At 42.0% G+C, this 24,857-nt stretch overlaps 1 protein-coding gene across 5 annotated transcripts in view; it reads right to left on the bottom strand.

Annotated features, from left to right (window-relative positions):
• The window catches only part of itpr3 (inositol 1,4,5-trisphosphate receptor, type 3), a 312,780-nt gene that overhangs the window by 21,729 nt on the left and 266,194 nt on the right, over positions 1 to 24,857 (bottom strand). For 4 of the 5 annotated variants that reach the window (XM_037245880.1, XM_037245881.1, XM_037245883.1 and 1 more), the window contains 2 exons: positions 11,954 to 12,072; positions 9,104 to 9,269 (listed from right to left, as the gene is read on the bottom strand). In XM_037245880.1, coding sequence (XP_037101775.1) covers positions 9,104 to 9,269; positions 11,954 to 12,072 — 285 coding nt within the window. The remainder of the gene's footprint in view (positions 1 to 9,103; positions 9,270 to 11,953; positions 12,073 to 24,857) is intronic. The other variant, XM_037245884.1, reaches the window with a different exon arrangement.

Here is a 24,857-nt window from a genome sequence, read left to right as displayed (position 1 = left end):
CTTGTACCAGAATCCAAATTGTGTGTGGAGGCAAGTCCGACTATGTCTAGTCGGAAATTTTCTGCCTCACACACCAGCTCGGGCTCCTTTCCAGCCAGAGAGGTGACATTCCATGTCCCAATAGCCAGCTTCTGCAGCCGGGGTCCCCGCCCTTGGCCGCCACCCAGCTCACTATGCACCAGACCCTTTTGGCCCCTCCCACACGGGGGGAGCCCATGGGAAAAGGGACCCACGTTCCCTTTTCGGGCTGTGCCCGGCCGGACCCCATGGGCGAATGCCCGGCCACCAGACGCTCGCCTTCGAGCCCCACCTCCAGGCCTGGTTCCAGAGGGGGGCACCGGTGACCCGCGTCCGGGCGAGGGAAAACTAAGTCCATTAATTTTATTCTTCATAAGGGATCTTTTGGGCCATGCCTAGGACCCTTTTGCCATGGGTGACCCTACCAGGGGCATGAAGCCCCAGACAATATGGCTTCTAGGATCATAGGGACACGCAAACCCCTCCACCAAGATAAGATGACAACTCACGAAGGGATCCTGCGAACACATCATTGCGAACACATCACTCCGATTCTCCACTCTCTTCACGGGCTCCCCATCAAACAGCGCATCATCTTCAAAATACTTCTCCTCACCTTCAAAGCCCTTCACCACCTGGCTCCCCCTTACCTATCCAAGTTCCTTATCCCCTACCGCCCCACCCGTCCCCTCCGATCCTCCACTACTTCTCATCCGACAGTCCCAAAAACCAAACTCAAATCCTTCAGTGACAGAGCCTTCTCCTGCACAGCACCCCGACTATGGAACTCTCTCCCACAATCTGTCTGCGACTCACCCTCACTCCCCATATTTAAGTCCCGTCTAAAAACTTACCTTTTTTCACAAGCCTACGACCTCCCCTACCCATAACCTGTTACCAACTTTATCCTATTGTCTCCCCCCCCCATTCATGTCCTAACCTTTGTTTCCCTGTAAGCATCTTTGGGTCTTTGAAAAGCGCTATACAAATTGAATGTATTATTAGTAGTAGTACAGTGGAGCCTCGGTTTTCGACCACAATCTGTTCTAGAAGGCTGTTCGAGAAGTGAATCATTTGAATTCCGAATCACGATTTCCCGTTACAAATAATGGAAAGATTTTTAATACGTTCCAAGCCAAAAACGCTTTTTTAAAGCATTTTTTCATTATTTTACACCATAAACTGCATAAATAAGTGAGTAGGTAATGTATAAATAAATAATATAAATAATAAACTGAATTCATAGAGTAGGCTAGGCTGGGGAATGTATTGCCGTATCTGTAGCAACTCGCTTGTGTGTTTCATTCTAATAGTAAAAGATATCTTTTTAAATTGTGAGGGGGAAAAAAGCACAACAAAGTGCAAAGGTTTGTTGGTAAGCACAGTCGCCCCTCGCAACATCACTTCCTTTAAGAGCGTCTTTGTTTTTCAGGATCGAGCTTATTGTCGATTTTGCCATGCAAAACTCCAGCGCCAACTCTGACACACACACACCGGACTCATATTTTGCGATTAATTATTTTTTAAATTCAACAGTTTTGTGCACTACTTTCCTCTTTTCGCCATGATCAGCTTTACTGCTCCCACTTGCTTCCTTGGGAGGCATGATTAGAGTTGATGCAATCCTCAGCGTAACGAGAATGTAATCAGTAATTATAGGCCAGTTTCAAACCTCCCATTCATAGCAAAACTTCTTGAAAAAGTAGTAGCGCAGCAGATTATTACATGGTCGCTAATAATCGATATGAATCTTTTCAGTCTGGTTTTAGAGCTAATCATTCCACTGAGACAGCACTTGCTAAAGTGACTAATGATCTCCTCATAGCTATGGATTCAAACACTTCATGTTTGAAGGCAATCTTAGTGCTGCCTTCGACACTGTAGACTTCGATATTTTATTAGAGCGTCTTAAAAGTTGTGTTGGTATTTAAGGGTCAGCACTAGGCTGGTTCTATTCCTATCTATCAGACAGGACGCACCGAGTGGTCCATGGCAATACGTCCTCTGAGCTCTATAATGTTACGTGTGGTGTCCCACAGGGATTGGTACTCGGACCAATTCTATTTGATATTTATATGATTCCGCTTGGGGACATAATATGTAAATATAATATTAGTTTTCAATGTTACGCGGATGACACCCAATTATATATGCCGTTATCGATGACAGATCCGCGGGACTGTTGTAATCTTGAGGCGTGCCTTGCGGATATCAAGCAATGGATGTCTCTCAAATTCCTTCATCTTAACCCAGATAAAACTGAGATGTTGATAATTGGTCCAACTCGTTATCAACACTTATTTAAGGAAACCACTATAACTATAGATAACCGTACTATCACTCAGAGTGATACTGTAACGAATCTCAGGGTAATATTTGACCAAACGCTCTCCTTTCAAAAGCACATTAAGAATATAACCAGAATTGCGGTTTTTCACCTTCGTAATATTGCTAAGATTCGTCCGATCCTCTCTACCGGTGATGCGGAAACTATTATACATGCGTTCATCACGTCGCGCCTGGACTACTGTAATGCATTATTCTCTGGTCTTCCTAAGTCCAGCATCAAAAGTCTACAGTTAGTACAAAATGCTGCTGCAAGGCTGCTCTCACGGGCAAGAGAATTTGATCACATTACCCCAATATTGGCCAACTTACATTGGCTCCCGGTCCATTTAAGATGTGACTTCAAGGTTCTTCTATTAACCTATAAATCACTGCATGGCTTAGCGCTTTCATATCTCGTCGACCTAGTTGTTCCTTATGTTCCGTCTCGTAACCTTCGTTCGCAAAACGCTAGTCTTTTAGTGACACCGAGGGCCAAGAAAATGTCTGCAGGGTCTCGAGCATTTTCTATTCGAGCTCCAGAGCTTTGGAATGCCCTACCAATGGATATTAGAACTGCTGCCTCACTAGAAACATTTAAGACACGTTTAAAGACACATTTCTATGATATGGCCTTTAATTAACCTGTAGTGGACGATTCGGCTGGAGTTTGTTTTCTCTCCCTCTCCCCATCCCCCCTCCCCCCACCCCTCCCCGGCTGCGGAGGTGGTTAGGTGGCACTCAAGCTGACAGCGGCTATCTGGATTCTCGTGGACCAATTCAGGATGAGGGAACTGCAGCTTACCCTCCTCCTCCTCGAAGACACTGCCAGGACAATCGAGGGCACCTCCGGCAGCTCTTCGCTTTGACTTGGACATCCACCTTTTCATTGATTTTCATATTACCGTATTTTCCGCCCTATAAGGCGCACCTAAAAACCTAAATTTTTATCAAAAGTCGACAGTGCGCATTATAGTCCGGTGCGCCTTATATATGGATCAATTGATGAATTTGTTGATCCATACTGGTTGTACACAGTGCTCTGCCAAAATGTTTCAGTACGTTTTAGTACGACTAGTAAATTACAAGGTCGCATCGCTTCCCAACATTACGGCAACTGTAGTCAGGGGGCGTCACCGAATAGCTGTTGTACCCGTGAGGCTATTTCATTTAAAAATAGGCTGCTCCGTTAATGTTTCGAGTAAATTTACGGATTGATATGGAAGGGAACCATAGGTAAGCAGTACCAATGTGTTAGATCGAACTTTAGTCAGTTCCGATCATTTTATAGGAGATCGTTTGAGAAACGCGATTGTTTACACTTTGCTGAGGCTCATGGGAGATTGCGAGCTGAGGCTCATGGGACTTTGCGGATGGCTAATGCTATAACGATAGCTGCTATACGTACCAGGCTATTTCATGTCAAAATAGGCTGCTCTGTTAATGTTTCGAGTAAATCTACGGATCGATATGGAAGGGAAACATAGGTAAGTAATACCAATGCGTTAGATCGAACTTTAGTCAGTTCCGATCATTTTATAGGAGATCGTTTGAGAAACGCGATTGTTTACAGAGGGCTCGTTGGTTATTGGCTAGTGGATGCATACCGCAACCCTAGTCAACCTCAGTTTGTTGCAGTATAGCTTCTATTTTATGCGCCTTATAATCCGGTGCGCCTTATATATGGACAAAGTTTTAAAATGGGCCGTTCATTGAAGATGCGCCTTATAATCCGGTGCGCCTTTTAGGGCGGAAAATACGGTATGTACTTTATGTGCCCTCTCTGCATCCATTGCAGCCTGGTGATCCTGAAAGGGGATCCTTCCATCTGTGGTCCCTTCTCAAGGTTTCTCATTTTCCCCTGGTATTTTTTTTTTTAATTTTTCCTTACCCTTTTGGGAGCTTAAGATCAGGGGATGCTTTGAGAATAATTGTCAGTTTTTTGTCTATGTGAAGCCCTTTGAGACTGCTTGTGATTTAGGGCTATACAAATAAACTTGACTTGACTAATAACGAACGGAGTCAGTTGGCATGCGGGTCCTATTGGCTCATCTCGCAAGGTTCGACAACCAAAATTTCGTCCGACATCCAAAGCAAAAAAATCTCGAATTCTTTGTTCGAATACCGATTTGTTCGAGAACTGGGACGTTCGAAAACCGAGGCTCCACTGTAGTAGTAGTAGTAAAAGTACCGTATTGGCCCGAATATAAGACGACCATGATTATAACACGACCCCCTCTTTTTCAAGACTCAAGTTTGAAAAAAGACTTTTTGAACACCAAATTTAATTTTTATACAGAAAATGATTACATCTGAAACAAATGATTATAACAATATATTCGAGAGAAAAAGCATGTTATTTTGCCTCATTCAAATCATGCAAAAACTGTCTATCACATCTTAATATCTGAACATTTAAATTTGTAAACTAAAGGGCACTCACATTTGTAAATGGATGGCTTTTGGTTTTTGAAATGTAAATAAACCAATCTACTCTGATAAAACAACAAAATTGCAATAACTGCATTAACCATCAAAGTGAAATCTAACTGTAACTGTAGTCTTGAAACAAATCTGAATAAGGAAAACCATTGCAATAAAATAATGCAAACTGCTACCGCTTTGTTGGGGAGCCTGCGGACTGTATAGGGGGTTGGCTCGGATGGTTATGCTATTTTTGCCCCCGGGTGTCGGTCAGAACACAGGAGGGAAGACGTGGTTCAGTTTTGATTGCTTTACTGAATTATTGGCAAAAAAGTAACAGGCACTGTGGCTCATAGGGTCATACAAGCAAACTGGCAATAGGGTATAGGCACGCATTTGGTCGTAAGGATGTGAGAGCAGGTGTGTGTAGTGTACATGGGTGAGTCTTTGGGTGTGTGAATGTGATTCTTGTGTGTGTGATTATTGTATGAAGCGTGTGAAGGGTGTGTGTGTGTGTGTGTGTGTGTGTGTGTGTGTGTGTGTGTGTGTGTGTGTATGTGTGATGTGTGTGGTTCTGCAACAGACAGAAATACAGCACGTAAGTCAATGCTCAACTTCTGATGTCACACAACACTAGTAGACGGCACACATTACATAACTAACTGCGTGTAACGGTTCCGCTATACTAAATCACCATAAATGAAATACAGTAATCCCTCGCTACATCGCGGTTCGTTTATCGCGGTTTCACTACATCGCGGATTTTTTTTCCAAAATAAAACACATTTAAAAGTCAAAATAAAACTTCTAAATTGAGGAATTATGGCACAAAACTTGCCCACACGCCAGCAGAAGGCAAGGAGTGCCCACACAATTGCAGTGCGTACACTTGTACCTTTTTATAATTTTTTTTTATCATAATAAGAGTTTTAAAAACATATTTAATGTTGTACCTTGCTATAGAATTTTTTTTTATAATAATAAAAGAGTTCTAAAAACATATTTACATTATGTACACTTGTACCTTATTATAAAAAAAATAAAAGTTTTTCTAAAAACATATTTACAGTATGTGTTAAGATTTCTCCATGTTATTTATGTTATTCAGCCGTGCTTTGATTTGAGGTAGGGTGATTTATTTTGAAGGCCGTTTTCAGGCGATACCACTTCCTGTTTTACGTTCGTGTACATATGTCGGTTACAGTGATACAGGAGTCATTGACGATGTAAGTGGGTCTCCTAACAAGAGAAATGAACGATCACGTGTCTAACCTTTAGGACAATCTAGTCTTGCTCCAAATGTTCATTTACATTCCTTTAGAGCAGTGCTTCTCAAATAGTGGGGCGGTGCAATACCTGGGGGGGCGCGTGTGACCCTGGGGAACAGGCTTTTTTTTTTTTTTTTTTTGGCAGTACTAGAATAAAGTGTAATTGCGCATTTACTACAGTAGGCGGCAGTGGCGCTCTCATTGTTACTTCTGTCACGTTTGCGACAGTGCAACATTTTACGACTTACAAGACAACAGGTTTGCCTTGGTTAGCACAAATTGTTTAATTCACCTTGTTTTGTAGGTTCAAGTGTTTTATATATTGTGCTCCTGAGTTAATGTTGCTGAACTGAATATAAATAAGTTATTATTTTTTTAGTTTTTGTAGTTTATTAGTTATTATAATTATTAAATATTATTTATTGATTTGATTTAATTTTGCAATGGTGCAATTAGTTGGTCAAACATGTTTACAGTTTAAACAAGGATTTATTTATTCTTAATTTCAGGCATTGATGCACTTAAAATCTTTTCTGTTGCAGACTTAAAACACGATTTGATAAAGTTATTCTTTGTAAGTTTGACCATATGTCTTTCTTTTTTTCTTTAATGTTAATAAGGATAAAATGTTATGCAGAGATGGATAGTCACGGTGGGGAGTGGGGGGCGCGAATAGTTTTCTTCTTGCTAGGGGGGGCGTAACAGAAAATAATTGAGAAGCACTGCTTTAGAGGTCCGTTTTTGCGTGTTAGCATGATCGCGAATTAGCATCTTTCCTCTAACTCGTTAGCCTGCCCAGTACTTCTTGTTAACATGTTACACGCACACACGTATAATATTTATATTTTCAATATGTGTACAAAATATTCTGTATGTTCTTTATACTTTTAATATATTAATTACATGTTTGAATCAATTATTTAATATTTTAACAATAAAATATGCACTTAAATGGTTTCATATACATTTATTGACACACAAACAACTAACAGATAAAGAAAAATGTACAGATGAGGTGACCGTACTTCGCGGATTTCACTTATCCCGGGTGGTTTTTGGAACCAATTATCCGCGATAAACGAGGGACTACTGTACTCTCGGCAACACACCAAACATAAGTCATCGAGACAACAAAATACATTAGCCGCCGTGCCGCTGCGTAACGGCTACTCGTATGATGCGAGGCAAACTTAAAGGAGCGCGCCGGAGCTGTCAATCAAACGGCGCGCACACGAAGCAAACCGCGACAAACGGACAAACGGCACAACAGTGGACAGTAGTAACAATGAAATGTATATACTCACTTTGTGCCAAAGACGCACACGATCACAGCAACATACTCAGTCGATACCAGCAACCTTTAACTTACCACTGCGCACAAGTGAATGGGTATAATGTCTAGACCCCGAATGGAAGACGGCCCCACTTTTTCAGTCTTATTTCAATGCAAAAAACATCGTCTTATATTCGGGCCAAGACGGTACTCACTTTGTGTCAAAGACGCACCCGATCACAGCAACATACTCAGTCGATACCAGCAACCTTTAACTTACCGCTGCGCACAAGTGAATGAGTATAATGTCTAGACCCCGAATGTAAGACAACCCCCACTTTTTCAGTCTTATTTCAATGCAAAAAACATCGTCTTATATTCGGGCCAATACGGTAGTAGTCGTAGTATTTCCCCTTCCCTAAGCAAAGTTTGGAGGTCAAGAATAAAGTGACATTTGGTTTTCGTTATAAAGGGTCGAAAGAGCTTGAAAAAATAATTGTTTTGCTTTTCTGTGTGTCTTACACAGAGTAATAGTAAATGTGACTTTTGGGATATTCCGGCACGCATTATTTGCTTTTACATTGATTCATATGGGAAATGTTGCTTCTACTTACAAATGTTTCTACTTACAAACCCGATCGCGGAACCAATTAAGTTCATAAGTAGAGGTACCACTGTACTTATTAGAGGGAGCAGCAAAATGACGTGGATAAAATGGCTGGCTGCCGCTCACGTTCTTGAACGTGTACGCTTGGGGTAAAATTAACATGCTAATGCTTTGTGGTCAGCAAAGCGTTAGCTCACCCCGTATTTGGTGTGCACATAGCATTAGATCAATCTCTAGTACTAGCGCTATTTTATCTCCTCATTCTCCTAATCTAAGAATCTTCGCTCTTCTTCTGCTTCTTCTTCTGCTTCTACTTCTGCTTCTTCTTCTTATACAGTCTTGTCTCTTCTGCTACGCTCACAGCTGAATAGTTATTAAAACACACATGCACATGCCTAGGCACAGACACATGGATGGACGGACCATTCTGTCACTGGGATGAAATACCCCTCTGCTGAGCCCACATTGCAAAATGCTTTGCACAATGGTGTCGGTTTTTTGATACAGTGCCAATTGAGGGATGGAGGTTCGTGGTCTTGTTTTCGGCCTTGCCAGTCACATGCAGAGATTTCGCCACATTCTCTGAATCTATAACTATTATAGAATGCAGATGATGAAATCCCTACATTCCTTGGAACTGTACATCGAGAAAGGTTGTTGGATTAAATATGAACAGTTATTCACAAAGTGGTGAACCATTTTTGCTTGTGAACAACTGAATCGAATTAGGGATGCTACTTTTACTCTCAATCATAGGACTGGCCTGTTTCCCGTTAACCTGTTCACCTCTAGAATGTAGCATACAGGCATTTTTTTAGCATTTCCCAATATTCTCTGAATTAACTTTCAGGTTTTTTGAAGGTAGGCATCAGATAAAAACCGAGAGAATATTTGCAAAACAAACAATATACAAACAAATAACAAAAAAACAACCAATGCCCATCAGTTTGGACATTAAATATCTTGTTTTTGCAGTCTTATTTAGTCTAATAATGTGCGAATCAATCTATTTTGTTGGACTGTATTCACATTTTACGTAATGTCTCAATTTCATTGGAATCTCAAAAATGTTACGGTACGTTTAATTTGGTATAAATGTATATTATGACTTCATGTACAGTGATCAAATAAATACAGTACTATTTTATAAATGTTAGAAATATGATGGGATGTACGGTGTGGACTGACAGCAGATGAAACAGGTGGTCTTCAGGATCTCCTCCTTCTTCTGCTTCTCGCTCCTCAGGTCAGCAAAGGTGTCAATGATGACTCCGAAGATGAGGTTAAGGACAATGATGATGACGATGAAGTAGAACAACAAGTCATAGACCACACGGGCAGGAAACAGCGGCTCCTACATAGACACAGAAATATATGAGGGGCAAGGACGTGCAGTAAGAGGAGGCACAGCATCTCTGTCCAGTCAAAATAATTTTTTAAAACAATAATAAATAAAAAGTTTTCAAAATTTTTGCATGAAACAAATACAGTTTAAAACATTTGGATAAAATCTCTCAGTTGAATTCTTTTAAAATACAATGTCTATAAAATGGGCAAAGATTGTGCCTAAGTCCAAAATAAAGTAAAATTGGCAGACTTTCTGTTGGCTTTAGCATATGGCTATAATAGACTTTTTGTATGTCTTGAGCTGTTACTTCATCCGTCCATTATCTGTACGGCTTGGCCCCACGGAGGTCGCAGAGGTGCTGGAGCCTATTCCAGCTGTCATCGGGCAGTAGGGGTGGGGACACCCTGAACAGGTTGTCAGCCAAAATAGCATGGACAAATCTCCAAACCACCTTGCAATTGCTCACAACAGAATAGCATTTCTCATTGCTTTCATCAAATTCCAGTTGCCTTAGTACATGTCTCAATTGTTTCAGTGGATCTCTGCAAAATATTAAGTTCAAGTAGCCTACAGTTTGCACAGTTTGCCTACATTTAGCACATTTTCCAAGTGAATAGATTTTGGTGACCTGAACTGATTATGTGATTCTTGGTCTGATGGTTCTTCTATCCAAAATATGTCAGCATGTTTTCATTGTATAAGTCATCACTCATCAGGGCTGCGTTCACTATGCATCCAAGAATGATGATGGAGTTCCTCCCACCTTATTCCCCTTTCCTTAATCCTATTGAGGAGTTTTTCTCTGCTTGGAGGTGGAGAGTGTATGAGCATCCTGCTCAAGACCAGAGATCCCTGCTCCATGCAATGGACGCTGCATGTCTAAACATTTACAGGACATCAGTGTAGGGGATGGTTGCAGCATGCACGGCGTTTCTTCCCGTGTTGCATTACAGGGGAAAATAACTGCTGCGATGTTGTCGAGAATCTGTGTCCAGACAGACAGCAAGGTCTGGACGGCCAGGAGGGTGAGGATGGCCAGGACAATGGAGGGGGAGGAGGCGGGGGAGGGGGAGGACAGCGACCAGTAAAGAGTTGCTATAGTGTTTTCTGTAAGCTGCAGATCTATTTACAGTACACTGTAGGCGACATCAATTTGTTTGTGTTTTGTTTGTTTTGATATTGCAGTATGTGTGTGTATTTTTCTTTTCGTTCGACAATACTATACTGTATGGAAGTTACATACTGCACAGTATTTGAGTGAATATAAATGGTTGATATGACTGTATTTTGTGTGTGATGTCAAAGCTTTGAGGCTACTTGATATCTTACTGTGAAACTTTTTTTCCTTCATTTTTATAGTACATTATTGTATCCTGTTAGGTAGTGACAAAACATCTCAACATTTTGACTTGTAGTGCTCACACAATGCCAAAAGGACAATGCATTTTGGGGGCACTGACTATTTAAATGACAAAGAAACTTCATTTTGACTCATTGGTGAACTGTTTTGGGAGAGATATGAGCTTTTGCTGGTGAACCATGGTGTTTTGCTGAACCATCCAGTTTAGTTTTGCCAAACGTACGAAAGAGTGTTGAAATGAGCCTAGGCAATTGAGAAGGATCTTTGCCATTTAGATGGCACTGACTTTACATGGGAAAGAAATCGGGTCTTAAGCATGGGTGAACAGTTTTGGGAGAGATGTGCTTTTGTAGGTTAGCTATGTTGCTGTGCTTAACTGTAAGAGTGTTATGCCAAGTGATCTTAGAGTTTTGAGAATGTAATTTCTGTTTCAAGAAAAGAGCCATACCAATAGAGAAAAACTGTAAGAAGTCCGGGACACCGGTTAGCAAGCGATTGGCACATTCAGCGGCGATATTTGTGGCTCATGACAATGATCGCTTTACTTTTGAGTGGGTGTTCAATTGCTGGCTTGTAATGATTTTTGGGAGTCTGAAGAAACATTTTCCACCCTTTCCCAGACAAGCAGCAGCAATACTAAGATACCTATGCATAGACACATGCAGTTAGGACATCCTGCATAAGAAATCATACAATGCTTAAAGCTACGACAGGAAAATGCACCTCAAAGTTATTTTGAGGCAGTGAAAAGCTTGAAATATCATCTTCTGAGTCAATTTCCTCTGTTGAGCTCTGCCATTGTTTCTCTTAAAATGATGTCACACTTTTGTTGCTCACCAGGATCTCACTTTGGAAAAACTACTAATTTGTCAAATATCCATCCATCCATTTTCTATACCGCTTGTCCCCACGGGGGTTGCGGGCGTGCTGGAGCCTATCCCAGCGGTCATCGGGCAGTAGGTGGGGGACACCCTGAACCGGTTGCCATCCAATCGCAGGGCACACAGAGACGAACAACCATCTGCACTCGCACTCACACCTAGGGGCAATTTGGAGTGCTCAATCGGCCTACCAAGCATGTTTTTGGGATGTGGGAGGAAACCGGAGTGCCCGGAGAAAACCCACGTCAAATATATAAAACAATAAATTATTTTCATGCTTTAAAATGTTTAATTGGAAATTACTTGTGACATAACTAGATTGCATTTGGCATTTTCTGAAATTACTTCACAGTTGGTCATTAAGGGTCACCGGGAGACAATGCCTCTATGTACATAGCTGCATGGAAATTGCAACATTAAGTGGCAACATGAGGAGAGAAAGTGCTTACATTTTTGGAGGGCTGGCGGAGGACATCACCCACTCCACCACCATTCCTCAGGCCATGATTCAACACCGTCACGATACACATCAGCAGCGTGTCACAGGCCCGCTCACTGCTTGACTCGCCTGCCGGACAAAACCAAAATGCAAACTAGTTCATGTTTGACATCTGACAAAATGTATGTCTCAAAATGTAAATGTATATGCCGATTACCAAATATATCACAGTATAGTATTTTTCCCTTAAATACACAAAATACAATAAAGTGAAAAAATGATTATTAAATTAAAGTAATTATAAAACACAAATCCAGTGACCAAATAAATGCCATTAAGAGGTAGAGGAGGAATGAGGTTAAGTGCAAAAAATTTTAATAATTGCAACACATTGCTTTAAGTAACATTACAGTACGCCTACTGTTTATGTATCCATTAAAAGTGCTAATAAATAAACTGTTTCAGAGGTTCAGCTTTAGGTACACAAGATTGGCATCTTGTAATGAAAACTTGACTGTGATGCCTGTATCTGAAAATAAGAAGGTCCAGTCAAAGGAGTATGTAGAAAACACTGGGAAACACAGTTTCTGTTGCCTTAGGTTGCTCTCGCTCTGATGAACTCACACCACTCTTAGAGTCTCAGACATTGCTGTGCAATAACATCCTGCTCCCGACGCTTTATCTTTGAATTGTCTATATTATGTGTACTATGTGTCCACTCTGCATCCATTGCAGCTTGGTCACCCTGGAAGAGGGATCCTCCCATCTGTTGTCTCTTCTCAAGGTTCCGCATTTCCCTTAGTAGGAGTTTTGAGTTTTTCCTTGCCCTCCTGGGAGTTTAAGATCAGGGTTAGGGTATGTCCTGAGTGTTGTTAGTCACCTAAATGTTGAGCAGAGGCTGCGATGTACCGAAGTCAAATTCCTTGTTTGGCATGCTCAAACATGGCCAATAAAAAATTCTTAATCTTGATTTTGATCTTGACAATGGGCTGTCACTAACGTTTTGCTGCAGAATCCAAAACTCATTTTAGTTTTTATCTACCACATCGAATGCAGCATAAAACAAAATATAATTTATGAGGGTATTCCCATGGTTACAAGAAAAGCAGTGATGATCTCAATTCCTACCTATAGATGTTTGTTTGCAGATATTGATAGTGCTGACCTTTTGGGAGCTGCACACACCACTCATCGCACTGATACAACTGTGACTGCACATACAAGTTGCTATGTAGCTGTAAATGAGTCCAAATGTAATAACCTCAAGTCTTTCGGCCATCAATGGAATTGGCATTGAGGGAAGAAATGGACATGGTAGAAAAAAAACTGACTGCTATTTCACAATCAGCTTGCCAATTTTAGTTTTAATGAGCACAAAAATCTAACTCAACAGATGTTTTTTCAATTGCTCCCCAGTGTACTGTGTAGACAAGAGATGATGTAGAACAGGGGTGGCCAACCAGTCAGAGACTAAGAGCCACATTTTTTACTGTGTCATCGCAAAGAGCCACATCATACACATGAGCACACATGAACACCCCCCCCCCACACACACACGCACACAAACACGCACGCACGCGCACACGCACGCACACACACACACACACACGCACACGCACACGCACACACACCCCTCTGCTCAGCCAAATTTATCGTGTGACATTATTATGTCACGCACCAACATGATAATGACAAATTGACTCCTACAGTACTAAAACCACAGACCAAAGACCACATTTTCAACAATGAGCATTGTGTGCATTGTCTCACACAGACAAACTCTCAGTTCAACAAATTCCACAAACAAAAACATAATAAGTTTTTTCACTTACTATGTGTGGCGGGACAGACCATTCGTTTGAGTTCGTCGTTTTCAGGAGACAAGATTTCAATAACGTCACTGAGGCATATTTTAACGAACTCCACTTCATTGTATGGCTTTTTAGCCCGTGCAATGTTCCAAGCCAGTTGAAACAATGCAAGTGTGACAGTCTCTGAGTGCTTCGTAATTTTTTTGAAAAACTGTACCTATTTTTCTGCCTGACTTTTCAAAGTCTCCAAACTTGTGCTTGCGAAATTCAGTCCCTTTTGCAAAGTCCTTATCGATATTGGCATGAAGTGAGCTGAAGTGGCGCTGACCATTTGAAGCTTTTAAATGCGCCAATGACGTCCGACATATCAGGCAGAATGGCTTGCCATAGCGTTCAACAAAAAACAACTTTAACTCTGTTAAAAACGTCCTGTGTTCATCGTCATATATTCGTTTAGCTGTGCATTTTTTCCTTGCCATTTTGGCAAGGGTCTTGTCAGCCTTTCTGGACCTAATGGGCCCCCGTAGTCACAGTCGCCATTCATAAAAAAAGCGGGCAAAACCAATTCACCTCACGCGCATGCGCGTTTGACCAGAATACCATATTGAACTCAAGCGAAGCAAATACGCACGAAAAATAAACACAAATGTTGATATGAACGTAAAAGAGCCGCATGAAACTAGCCAAAGAGCCACATGTAGAATATAGCTGTGGGGATGGATGCTATGCTGGTTCCGTGTGCTGAGCTGTAAATGAAGTGAAGAAAAAAAATATACCGTATTTTTCGGACTAAAAGTCGCTCCGGAATATAGGTCGCGTTAGCCATAAAATGCACAATAACGTGAAAAAAAACATATATAAGTCGCTCCGGAGTATAAGTCGCATTTTGGGGGAAATTTATTCGACAAAATCCAACACCAAGAACAGACATGAACGAGCAACAACAGGCTAAACGATAGGTATGCTCACGTGACATATACACAAACGAAGAGCTGAGAGCGGGCCTGACGTAACATTCAGAGTTATTAAAAAAACTATTACATAAATAACACGTTTATAAAACCATCTGTGTCACTCCAATTCATTAAATCCATCGATTGCACTTCAAAATATTCCACAGGCCCATATAACAATATATAAATTATATATCAAATAACTACTATATGAGCAATAATATTATCAAACCATCTGTGTCACTCTAAATCATTAAATCCATCGATCAAATTCCTCGTCCTTTGTCAACAACGCCGCGCGTGCGCCCTGACGTCAGCCTCGTCGTTATTCCACAGATCTAGTATATAACTATATTGTAGCGTTAACAAAGTACAAGGAAAGACGTGGGTTTGGTAAACGGCTCTTTATTTAACAAAACAAGAGTTCAATGAGCCAACAACTACTGAACTGTAACGATAAAAACATATACAAGTTGCTACACGAAATAAAATATATCAAATAACATAAATAGTTAACAGCCACACGGCCCCAAGCACCGGCGTCGACTTCCAGGCGTGTGGCGGCGCGTACTTCCATCCCCGGAGGTGGCACTTCCAGCCACGGAGGTGGAAGGGAGCTCCATAGGACCGGGCGTGCGTAAAAGCCATGTCCGAGCCCCATCCACCGTCCCCGGACAGCCACCCGGCCGAGCACCGGCCCCCGACTTCCATCCACGGAGGTGAAAGAGAGCTCCGTAGAGTAGGACCGGGCGTGCGTAAAAGCCATGTCCGAGCCCCATCCACCGTCCCCAGACAGGCAGCCGGCCGAGCGCCGGCCCCATACTACCATCCACGGAGGTTAAAGAGAGCTCCGTAGAGTAGGACTGGGCGTGCGTAAAAGCCATAATAGTTTTTCAAACCTTCTGTGTCACTCCAAATCATTAAATCCTTCAAACTCTTCATCCTCCGTGTCACCAACAAAGCCGCTAATGATGCCGGTAGTACGTGGGGCCCTTCGTCATCTTCGTCATCCCGTGATCAATCTTTGTCCTTTTTGTAAACAACCGCCGCGCCACGCCGCGCTGCTGACGTCACTTGAAATTCAAGTTACAGTAATCCCTTGCTACATCGTGGTTCGTTTATCGCGGTTTCACTTTTTTTTTCTTTTTTTTTGAAGATTTTTGAAAAAATTCACATATAAGTCGCTCCTCAGTATAAGTCGCCCCCCCACCCAAACTATGAAAAAAAACGCGATTTATAGTCCGAAAATTACGGTACTTGCACAGGCATACTTTATTTCACAAACTAGATGAAATCTTCAACGTTTCATGTCTCTATGATATATTTCCTTATATCGCTAAACACGCACACACATGCAAACTCTCCAGCTCTTCAAAGCAGTACAAAGCAAGTACGAGGGAGAGATGTTGATAGAGTTTTGCCGACTCTACCTTTTATGCAAGAACTACACGTCATGTCAGTTTATCATTTTAAAAGCGCCAAGCGGAGAAAGCCATCATCCCATTTCCATCCCCTGTGTGGTACAGAGGTGCTTGAAAGCAGTCTGACTTTCTTCTCTTGTTAGGGAATATTTATTGAGAGAAAGCAGGGTGGTGGATAGGGTGAACAGGTTTCGGGGGTCACCTCTACAAACTGGTAATCAGTGCAGAGGGTCTTAGCGCTTTGTTTTACAAGGTTATGGAAACAGTTACTAGTGGAGCATTTTAGAAAACTAACTAAGCAAGAATTTTTCCTTATCATTTGGAAGGTTCCAATAACTGAATGTGGAAAGTCAAGGAAAGATGGAAGGTTTTAACAAAGTTAATGATTCTAGTCAACATTCCAACATAATCATACTATCAAAATAATTTGTCAATCCTAACAGATGTGTTAAACCGCTATATATTAGTGCTGTCAGGTGATTAAAATGTAATCTAATTGATAACAGGAGTTGAAATTAATTAATCTAATTAATTACATTTTAATCTCATGTCTGGTAAAGGTTCGCGAATGAGGATATTTAATTCAAGGACATCACAAAATTGTAGTGCATGACTAATCAGTTGAATACACTTAGAAGGGATTTGAAATCCTGATTTTTATTGGGGAAGTGAGCTTCATAAACGAAATTTAAGAGAATAAAGGTCAAGCACATCAGCAAATCAATTCGGCCAAAATTCAAAAATGCAATACAAATACAAATCCCTCGTTTTTCGCTGGGGTTACATTCTGAAAAGTAAGTAGTAAGTAAGTAATGGGCGGATATAGATAAAATGTTTGCAGTTGTGTTGAAAGAGGTGACTAATATTTATTTAAAGACACACACACAAACACACAGACACTACCCAATGCAGCTTTATGATGTGGAAATTTATTCTGTAAATCTACATGGGAATTACAAGAAGAATGTCGAAGAAAACTAACTACAGCAAAGCATAGAATGTCATCAGATAAACAAGATAATAAAATCAACTCAAAATAAATGCTCTGGGCATGAAATGCTGTTAACTTTCTCAAAGGATGGCTATGAATCAACTGAACTCCTGTAACACCAATTGTTTGTACTTTGTTCATTTGCTCTTATTGTCTTCTTGGATGGATGTGTCATGCCTCGTCCACAGTTTTGTGATGTCATCGTTTCTGCGTCTGTGTGCTCGCCCCTCCCTTCCTGTGTGCCGTTGATTTGTGTGATCACACGCACCTGCCTCTCACGCGGTTTGTTTTGTTCCTGTCTTTTGTTTCACGCTTTGGCGGTCAGTCCTTTTGGTTTTGTTTAGTCACGTCAGTTTGCCCGGTTTGTATTTTGAGTTTTCTGCAATAAACCCTGGTCCAAGCTGCATTTGGTCGTCCTCGCTCCATTCCTCCACCCCGTCGTGACAGATTGCTCCGACCAACACAGCGACCAGCGCTTGGACCCTCCGCCATCAGCTCCCGTCCGCGACGCCCGATCGACCTCCGTCGTCCGAGCAGGTTCCAGCGCCATGGGCTTCACGGCCGCCATCAGAGTTCCTCCCGGTGCGACCGGCTCCGCTGCCGCGACGCCGGACCCGCGGCCGCCAGATTCAAGCCAGCTGCGCCGGACCCGCGATCGTCCATGGACCCACCCCCTCTGCTGCAGCGCGTGGTGACTCTTGCCGCTGCGTACAGCTCCGTCTTCCAATTGCCGCTGATTGCGGTCCGGACTTTAAACTGCCGCCGATTGCGGCTCTGACTTTCCAGGTTTCCACCGAGCACGGTTCCGTTCCCCGAGTTTCCGCCGAGCGCGGTTCTGTCCCCGAGTTGCCGCCGATTGCGGTTCTGATTCCCCGAGTTGCTGCCGATTGCGGTTTTGTTTCCCCGAGTTGCCGCCGATTGCGGTTTTATTTCCCCGAGTTGCCGCCGATTGCGGTTCTGTGCCCCAAGTCGCCGCAGATTGCGGTTGTTTCCCCAGTCGCCGCCGTGCGCGGTTCGAGCTGTTCCGAAACCCAGTAGGGTGGTCTGGACTAGTGCGCTAGCCCCCCCGCGTGCCGCCGTGGGGGGTTGTGTTTTTGGGACGACGGGAGCCGTCCCTTGTGGGGGGGGTTCTGTCATGCCTCGTCCACAGTTTTGTGATGTCATCGTTTCTGTGTCTGTGTGCTCGCCCCTCCCTTCCTGTGTGCCCTTGATTTATGTGATCACACGCACTTGCCTCTCATTACCTGTGTTGTATTTAAGTTCTGTTTGCGTGTCACTCTATGTCGGAGCATTGCACGAGATGTGTGGACAATGCATGTCTCACTGTCACGCGGTTTGTTTTGTTCCTGTCTTTTGTTTCACGCTTTGGCGGTCAGTCCTTTTGGTTTTGTTTAGTCACGTCAGTTTGCCGGGTTTGTATTTTGAGTTTTCTGCAATAAACCCTGGTCCAAGCTGCATTTGGTCGTCCTCGCTCCATTCCTCCACCCCGTCGTGACAGGATGAGCTGGAAGTGGTTCGAGAGTTGAGTTTGCAGTCAGCTGGCCAAGCCAAGAAGGAAGGAATTGGCAGGAAAAGTTGAGAGAAAAATTAAATATAAAATGAAAAATGTACAAAGGAAAGGCTGGTATGGCACAGCACATGCTCAGGGGAGTCCTCGAAGACACCTGGTGATTCACACCTGGCTGTTGAGGTGAGCTGTGTGAACACTCACTCTCCTCGTTTCAGCAGACCAGAGTGAATTCAACCACAAGTGCTGGTGCACAGCCAAAAACAATTATTTCGCAGAACAAAAAGGTGGCACTTAGCATCTTAGGGCCTTATGCAACATGCACACCAAACGTGTGGTGAGCGTCACGCTTCGCTTACCACGCGAGCGTTTTGACACGCTGATGCAGGCAGCTGTTCATTAGCGGCTGGAAGCGCTCAATGGAGGGGGAAGGGCTTCGCCTGGTGATGACGACAGTTTTGTGCCCAACGCTTTAATTTAATGCAAGCAAATGCGCTGAAGAACGTGAGCCAGCCGCTTCATCTGCATCATCTTGCTGTAGACTTTTTAATTTTCTACGGCAAAACTCCTTTGATGACAAAAAATGTTCGCTCTCTGTTCTCCAAGTCGGCTCTCACTTACTTTTTTCCCGGTATTGTTACATAGACGTGGTGTAGTTTTTGGGATAATCATCTTTTCCTGCATTTGGTCCTCTCCTTCTCCACAAAGTCCATAGCACGTTAAAAGTTAACTCATTTTATATCCTGTGAAAAGGCTAAAATTGTGGTTTTGCGTTGCGGATCCCCACGTCCCACGCCCCCAACACTCCATTCAGATGCGCTGGCACGCGCAAAATCCATTGACTGATTGAATTGCATCGCCAGAAACTTGAACAAAAACCTTAATGTGAACGCACCATAGTGTCCATGTGCTAGTAGTGAACCAGAGTAGGAAGCTGCAGGTTCTTTGGCATTCCAGCAGGGTCATTAAAGGCCAGAGCCCAGGTCAGGGGATTTCCCCGACCCCAAAAAACAAGTTTGCAAGTTCCCAGAGCAAGAGAAAGGAAGGTTCAAGAGAGAAACCAAAGTCATAGCTCTACTTATAAATGCATATTGTGTATGCTGTGTACAAAAATTCTTATCATTAAAGATTAAAGATTAAAGTCCCAATGATCGTCACACACACACCTGGGTGTGGTGAAATTTGTCCTCTGCATTTAACCCATCCCCGTGTGATTTTAATCCATCCCCTGGGGGAGAGGGGAGCAGTGAGCAGCAGCGGTGCCGCGCTCGGGAATCAGTTGGTGATCTAACCCCCCAATTCCAACCCTTAATGCTGAGTGCCAAGCAGGGAGGCAATGGGTCCCATTTTTATAGTCTTTGGTATGACCCGGCCGGGGTTTGAACCCACAACCTTCCAGTCTCAGGGCGGACACTCTACCACTAGGCCACTGAGCTGGATCATGGATATCTAGTCAAGTCAAGTCAAGTTTATTTGTATAGCCCTAAATCACAAGCAATCTCAAAGGGCTTCACATAGACAAAAAATTTACAATTATTCTCAAAGCATCCCCTGATCTTAAGCTCCCAAAAGGGCAAGGAAAAACTCAGAAAAACCCTACCAGGGGAAAATGAGAAACCTTGAGAAGGGACCACAGATGGAAGGATCCCCCTTTCAGGATCACCAGGCTGCAATGGATGCAGAGAGGGCACATAAAGTACATAATATGAAAATCAATGAAAAAGTGGATGTCCAAGTCAAAGCGAAGAGCTGCCGGAGGTGCCCTCGATTGTCCTGGCAGTGTCTTCGAGGAGGGTAAGCTGCAGTTCCCTCATCCTGAATTGGTCCACGAGAATCCAGATAGCCGCTGTCAGCTTGGGTGCTGCAAACGAGGGAAACTTTTGCACTACTTCGGGTGACCGAATTGTTTTGATAACTGAACTTTATAGAGCCTAACTTTTTCGAACTTTACGCTATGCCGCCCTCCAAAAAAAATGAGGGTTACGATGAACTTAAATCATCCATTGACCTGATACGGCAAGACATTACCACACTTTTAGAGCAGCAAGCCACCCTGCTCCAGCTAACGTCTGAGCTAACGGAGCTTAAGAACTTATCGAAGGAGAAAGACGAGAAAATCCTGTCGCTTGAACGGAGAGTAGATGCACTGGAGCAGTACTCCCGACAAGAAGACCTCATAATCACGGGTCTAAAAACATCTCACCGCTCCTACGCCAGGGCGGCGGGTCCTTCGGATCCCTCGACAGATGACTCTCCATCGGACGAGCTGTCAACGCTCGAAGATCAGGTAGTACAGTTTTTCGAGAGTAAGCACATGGAACTCCAGAAAGGAAACATTGCCGCTTGTCACACACTCCCAAGAAACCGAAAACGACCACTGGATCCTCCGAAAATTATCATTCGGTTCGCAAATAGGAAACATAAAGTGGATCTTTTGAAGCAAGGGAGGAAGCTACAAGGAACGGGTGTTTACCTAAATGAGCACCTCACTAAGAAGAATGCTGAGATAGCCTGGAACGCACGCAAACTGAAGAAGGAAAACAAGATTCTCGCAACGTGGGTCAGGAACTGTAAAATATGGATTAAAACAAACGGAGCAACACCAGAAGATGTCAAAACTCTCGTTGTGAGTGAACTGGAGGAACTGAAGAAATGTGGCCTGGTGGTGGGGGAACCAAACATTTACAATGGCTGAACTAATGACCATTAACTGGTACCTATGGACCCTCCGGACGAAAATAATGGATTACAGCGAAGTACAACAAGGCAAACAGAGACTGGCAGGGAGGACATCCATCTCAGGTAGACAGTTCCCCTACACTTTTCATGCCATCCAGTGACATTCTCACAAATGCAGGAATTTCTGTCCCACCGAATCTTGACTCTTTACTATTTAATTCATTTGACCTAGAGAATGCTAATGCTGGTATCTATGAGTCCTTCCTTAACCCAGATACAAATTACACTCCCTTAAAATCTGTTGAAATGTCATGTGAATATTTTTCTGAAGATATGTTTAACAAACTGTGCAATACTCCTCCTGGCCACTGCCAAACAAATGTATTCTCCACTGTCCACTTCAATGTACGGAGTATCTCTAAAAATTATGATGGTCTAAAAACCTATTTATCAACCTTAACACATTCTTTTTCAGTAATAGCTCTTACTGAAACTTGGATGGTTGATAATACATCTAGCTATCCTCTCTCTCACTACACTCCTATACATTCCTGTAGACCAAACAAGCAAGGTGGAGGAGTCTCACTGTATGTGATTGATAACTTAAATTTCTCTCCCAGAAAGGATTTAAGTGTCAATTTTGACATGACTGTAGTAGAATCTGTGTTTATAGAACTCTCCTCTTGCTCACTTATAAACAACAAAAATGTGATAATTGGATGTATATATAGACCACCAGACTCTGATAAAATCACCTTCAATGAAGCCCTCGACTCTACTCTAGAAATTATAAACAAAGAAAACAAATTATGTGTCTTACTTGGTGACTATAATATTAATTTGCTTGAATCTAAGCAGTCACATACAGCAGACTTCCTTAATACATTATATTCCAGAAACTTTTTCCCTCTTATCAACAAACCCTCCAGGATCACAAGCTCAACGGCCACTCTCATAGACAATATCCTATTTAATTCTCTAGACTACAAGATAACATCTGGCCTTTTGATCTGTGATGTATCCGACCATCTACCTGTCTTCCATCTCATCCACAATGATAGTAGTCCTGAAATCAAAGATCATATTGGAGATCAAATGAAATTCCGCAAATTTACTGAGAAAAACATGGTATCTTTTATATCTATCATCAGCTCTGTGTCATGGGATGAGGTTATCCTGTTGCAAGATGTCAACAAAGCCTATCACTCCCTTCTAACAATACTCACAAATGCATTAGAGTTCTCCTTTCCTTTAACTTCTAGTCGTAAAAATAACTCTAAGGGGAAACCATGGATAACGGATGAACTAAAAAAATCTTCACGTAAAAAAAATAAACTATATAGAAAATCTATTGCAAATCCCATCCCTATAAATATAGAAACATACAAGAAATATAAAAACAGATTTACAGCTTTACTAAGGAAAACCAAACAAACTTACTATGCTGATAAATTTACACAAGCCTCCGGTGACATCAAAACAACGTGGAATCTTATCAACCATTTATTACATCGCAAGAAATCAAAAACATCGACCCCAAATGAGATGCTGGGGAAGAATAGAGCTCATTCAAACCCAATAGATATTTCTAATGGTTTCAATGATTTCTTTGTAAATGTTGGCGCTACCTTGGCATCTAGCTTCTCAACCTCTGATACAAGCCCCTGTTGCCTTATTAAAGGGCAGTTTCCTTCACTCTCCATTCTTGACCCTCCTAGTGTTGAGGAAGTTTACAACATCGTCATGAGCTTGAAAAACTCGGCCCCTGGCCATGATGAGATCAGAAGCATACTTATTAAGAAAATTATTCATTCAATAATAATTCCACTAACACACATTTTCTCCTTATCTTTAAAATTTGGCATTGTACCCCAAGAATTAAAAATTGCTAAAGTCATTCCTATCTTCAAAGCTGGTGAGACTAATGAATATGGTAATTATCGACCTATATCCGTACTTCCTTGCTTCTCCAAGATTCTAGAAAAACTGGTTTACTCAAGATTGGCAAAGCACCTAGAAACAAACAATATTCTCTATAAACATCAATACGGTTTCCGCAAAAAGTTTTCTACTGAGCATGCACTGCTTCAGCTTGCCAACCACATCTCAACGGCTCTTGACAATAAGAAATTCGCTCTTGGTGTCTTTCTAGATTTAAGCAAAGCATTTGATACTGTCGACCATAAGATCCTCATCGCTAAGCTAGAGAGATATGGAGTGAACGATTCTGCCCTGAAATGGTTCACAAACTATCTCGCCAACAGAGAACAATATGTATATATAAATGGTTGTTCTTCCAACAGATCTAAAATACTATTTGGGGTCCCGCAGGGCTCAATATTGGGTCCTCTATTATTTTTGGTGTACATAAATGATTTTTCCATGTCTTGTTCAAATTTTCTTCCTTTGTTATTTGCGGATGATACCAATCTCATTGCCACCCACGAGGATTTTAATTTCCTCATTGCACGTGTGAATACTGAGTTGCACGCTGTTACAAAATGGTTCAAAATAAATAAGTTGTCACTCAATATAAACAAATGTAACTTCATGATCTTCTGCAATATAAATAAATCTTACCCCAAAGAACAGGCCAAAATTTACATAAATAATAACGAAATCCATCAAGTTACTAGCACTAAATTCCTAGGAGTTATAGTAGATAAACACTTAAACTGGTCTGAACACATTGATTTGGTTTGCAAAAGATCCATGAAAACGCTAGGTATCTTACGAAAAGTTTGTCCCTTGGTCCATCCGTCTGCTCATCTCACTCTGTATTATAGTTTCCTCTTTCCTTTACTCAATTACTGCAACATAGTCTGGGCAGCTACATATCCAACATACCTCAGCAAATTACTCATCATACAAAAGAAGTTCCTAAAAATGATCTCTTTTTCAAATAGATATGAACCATCGGCACCATTGTTTAGAAACTATTCATTACTGCCAATTGATAAAGTAAATATTCATCAAACCTGTCTACTCACCCATAAATATATATACAGGAAACACTGTCTTCCAGCCACTTTTCATAATTTCTTCGCATTTGTATCGGAATTACATTCTTATCCTACAAGACAGGGGGACAATCTCCACCCACCGTCCTGTCGAACATCACGCCATCAATACAATATCCATTTTAGAGGGCCCTCACTCTGGAATGAGCTACCAATCCATATTCGATCCATATCTTCACAGGTTGCTTTTAGAAAGCACCTGAAACACCACCTTCTCCACTCATGATCCTACCAGTCCAAAATTACTCCACCGCACTCAGCTGATCCATACTAAGAACATCAACTTAAACCACTATTTATACCCTGATTCTTCCTTGTTTTGTTATTTTCTGTTTGCTGTTCTTCTGCTTCCGCTCAGCTATTTTCTTACCTGGTGTTTTTTGATTGTTTCAACATCACTAAAGTGTCAAATTTTGTTTCTCTTGTTTCTCATTTTGTATAGTGTATTTGTTTATGTATGTATACGTTCACTTTCGTATATATGCATATATAAATATGACGATTTAATATTTAGCTAGTTATGCTTGTGTTT

Source organism: Syngnathus acus, chromosome 2 (assembly GCF_901709675.1).
Source record: "Syngnathus acus chromosome 2, fSynAcu1.2, whole genome shotgun sequence".
In the NCBI taxonomy this organism is placed as follows: Eukaryota; Metazoa; Chordata; class Actinopteri; order Syngnathiformes; family Syngnathidae; genus Syngnathus; species Syngnathus acus.
The sequence above is the reverse complement of the archived record's forward strand: the minus strand, read 5'-3'. Positions and strand labels throughout refer to the sequence as shown.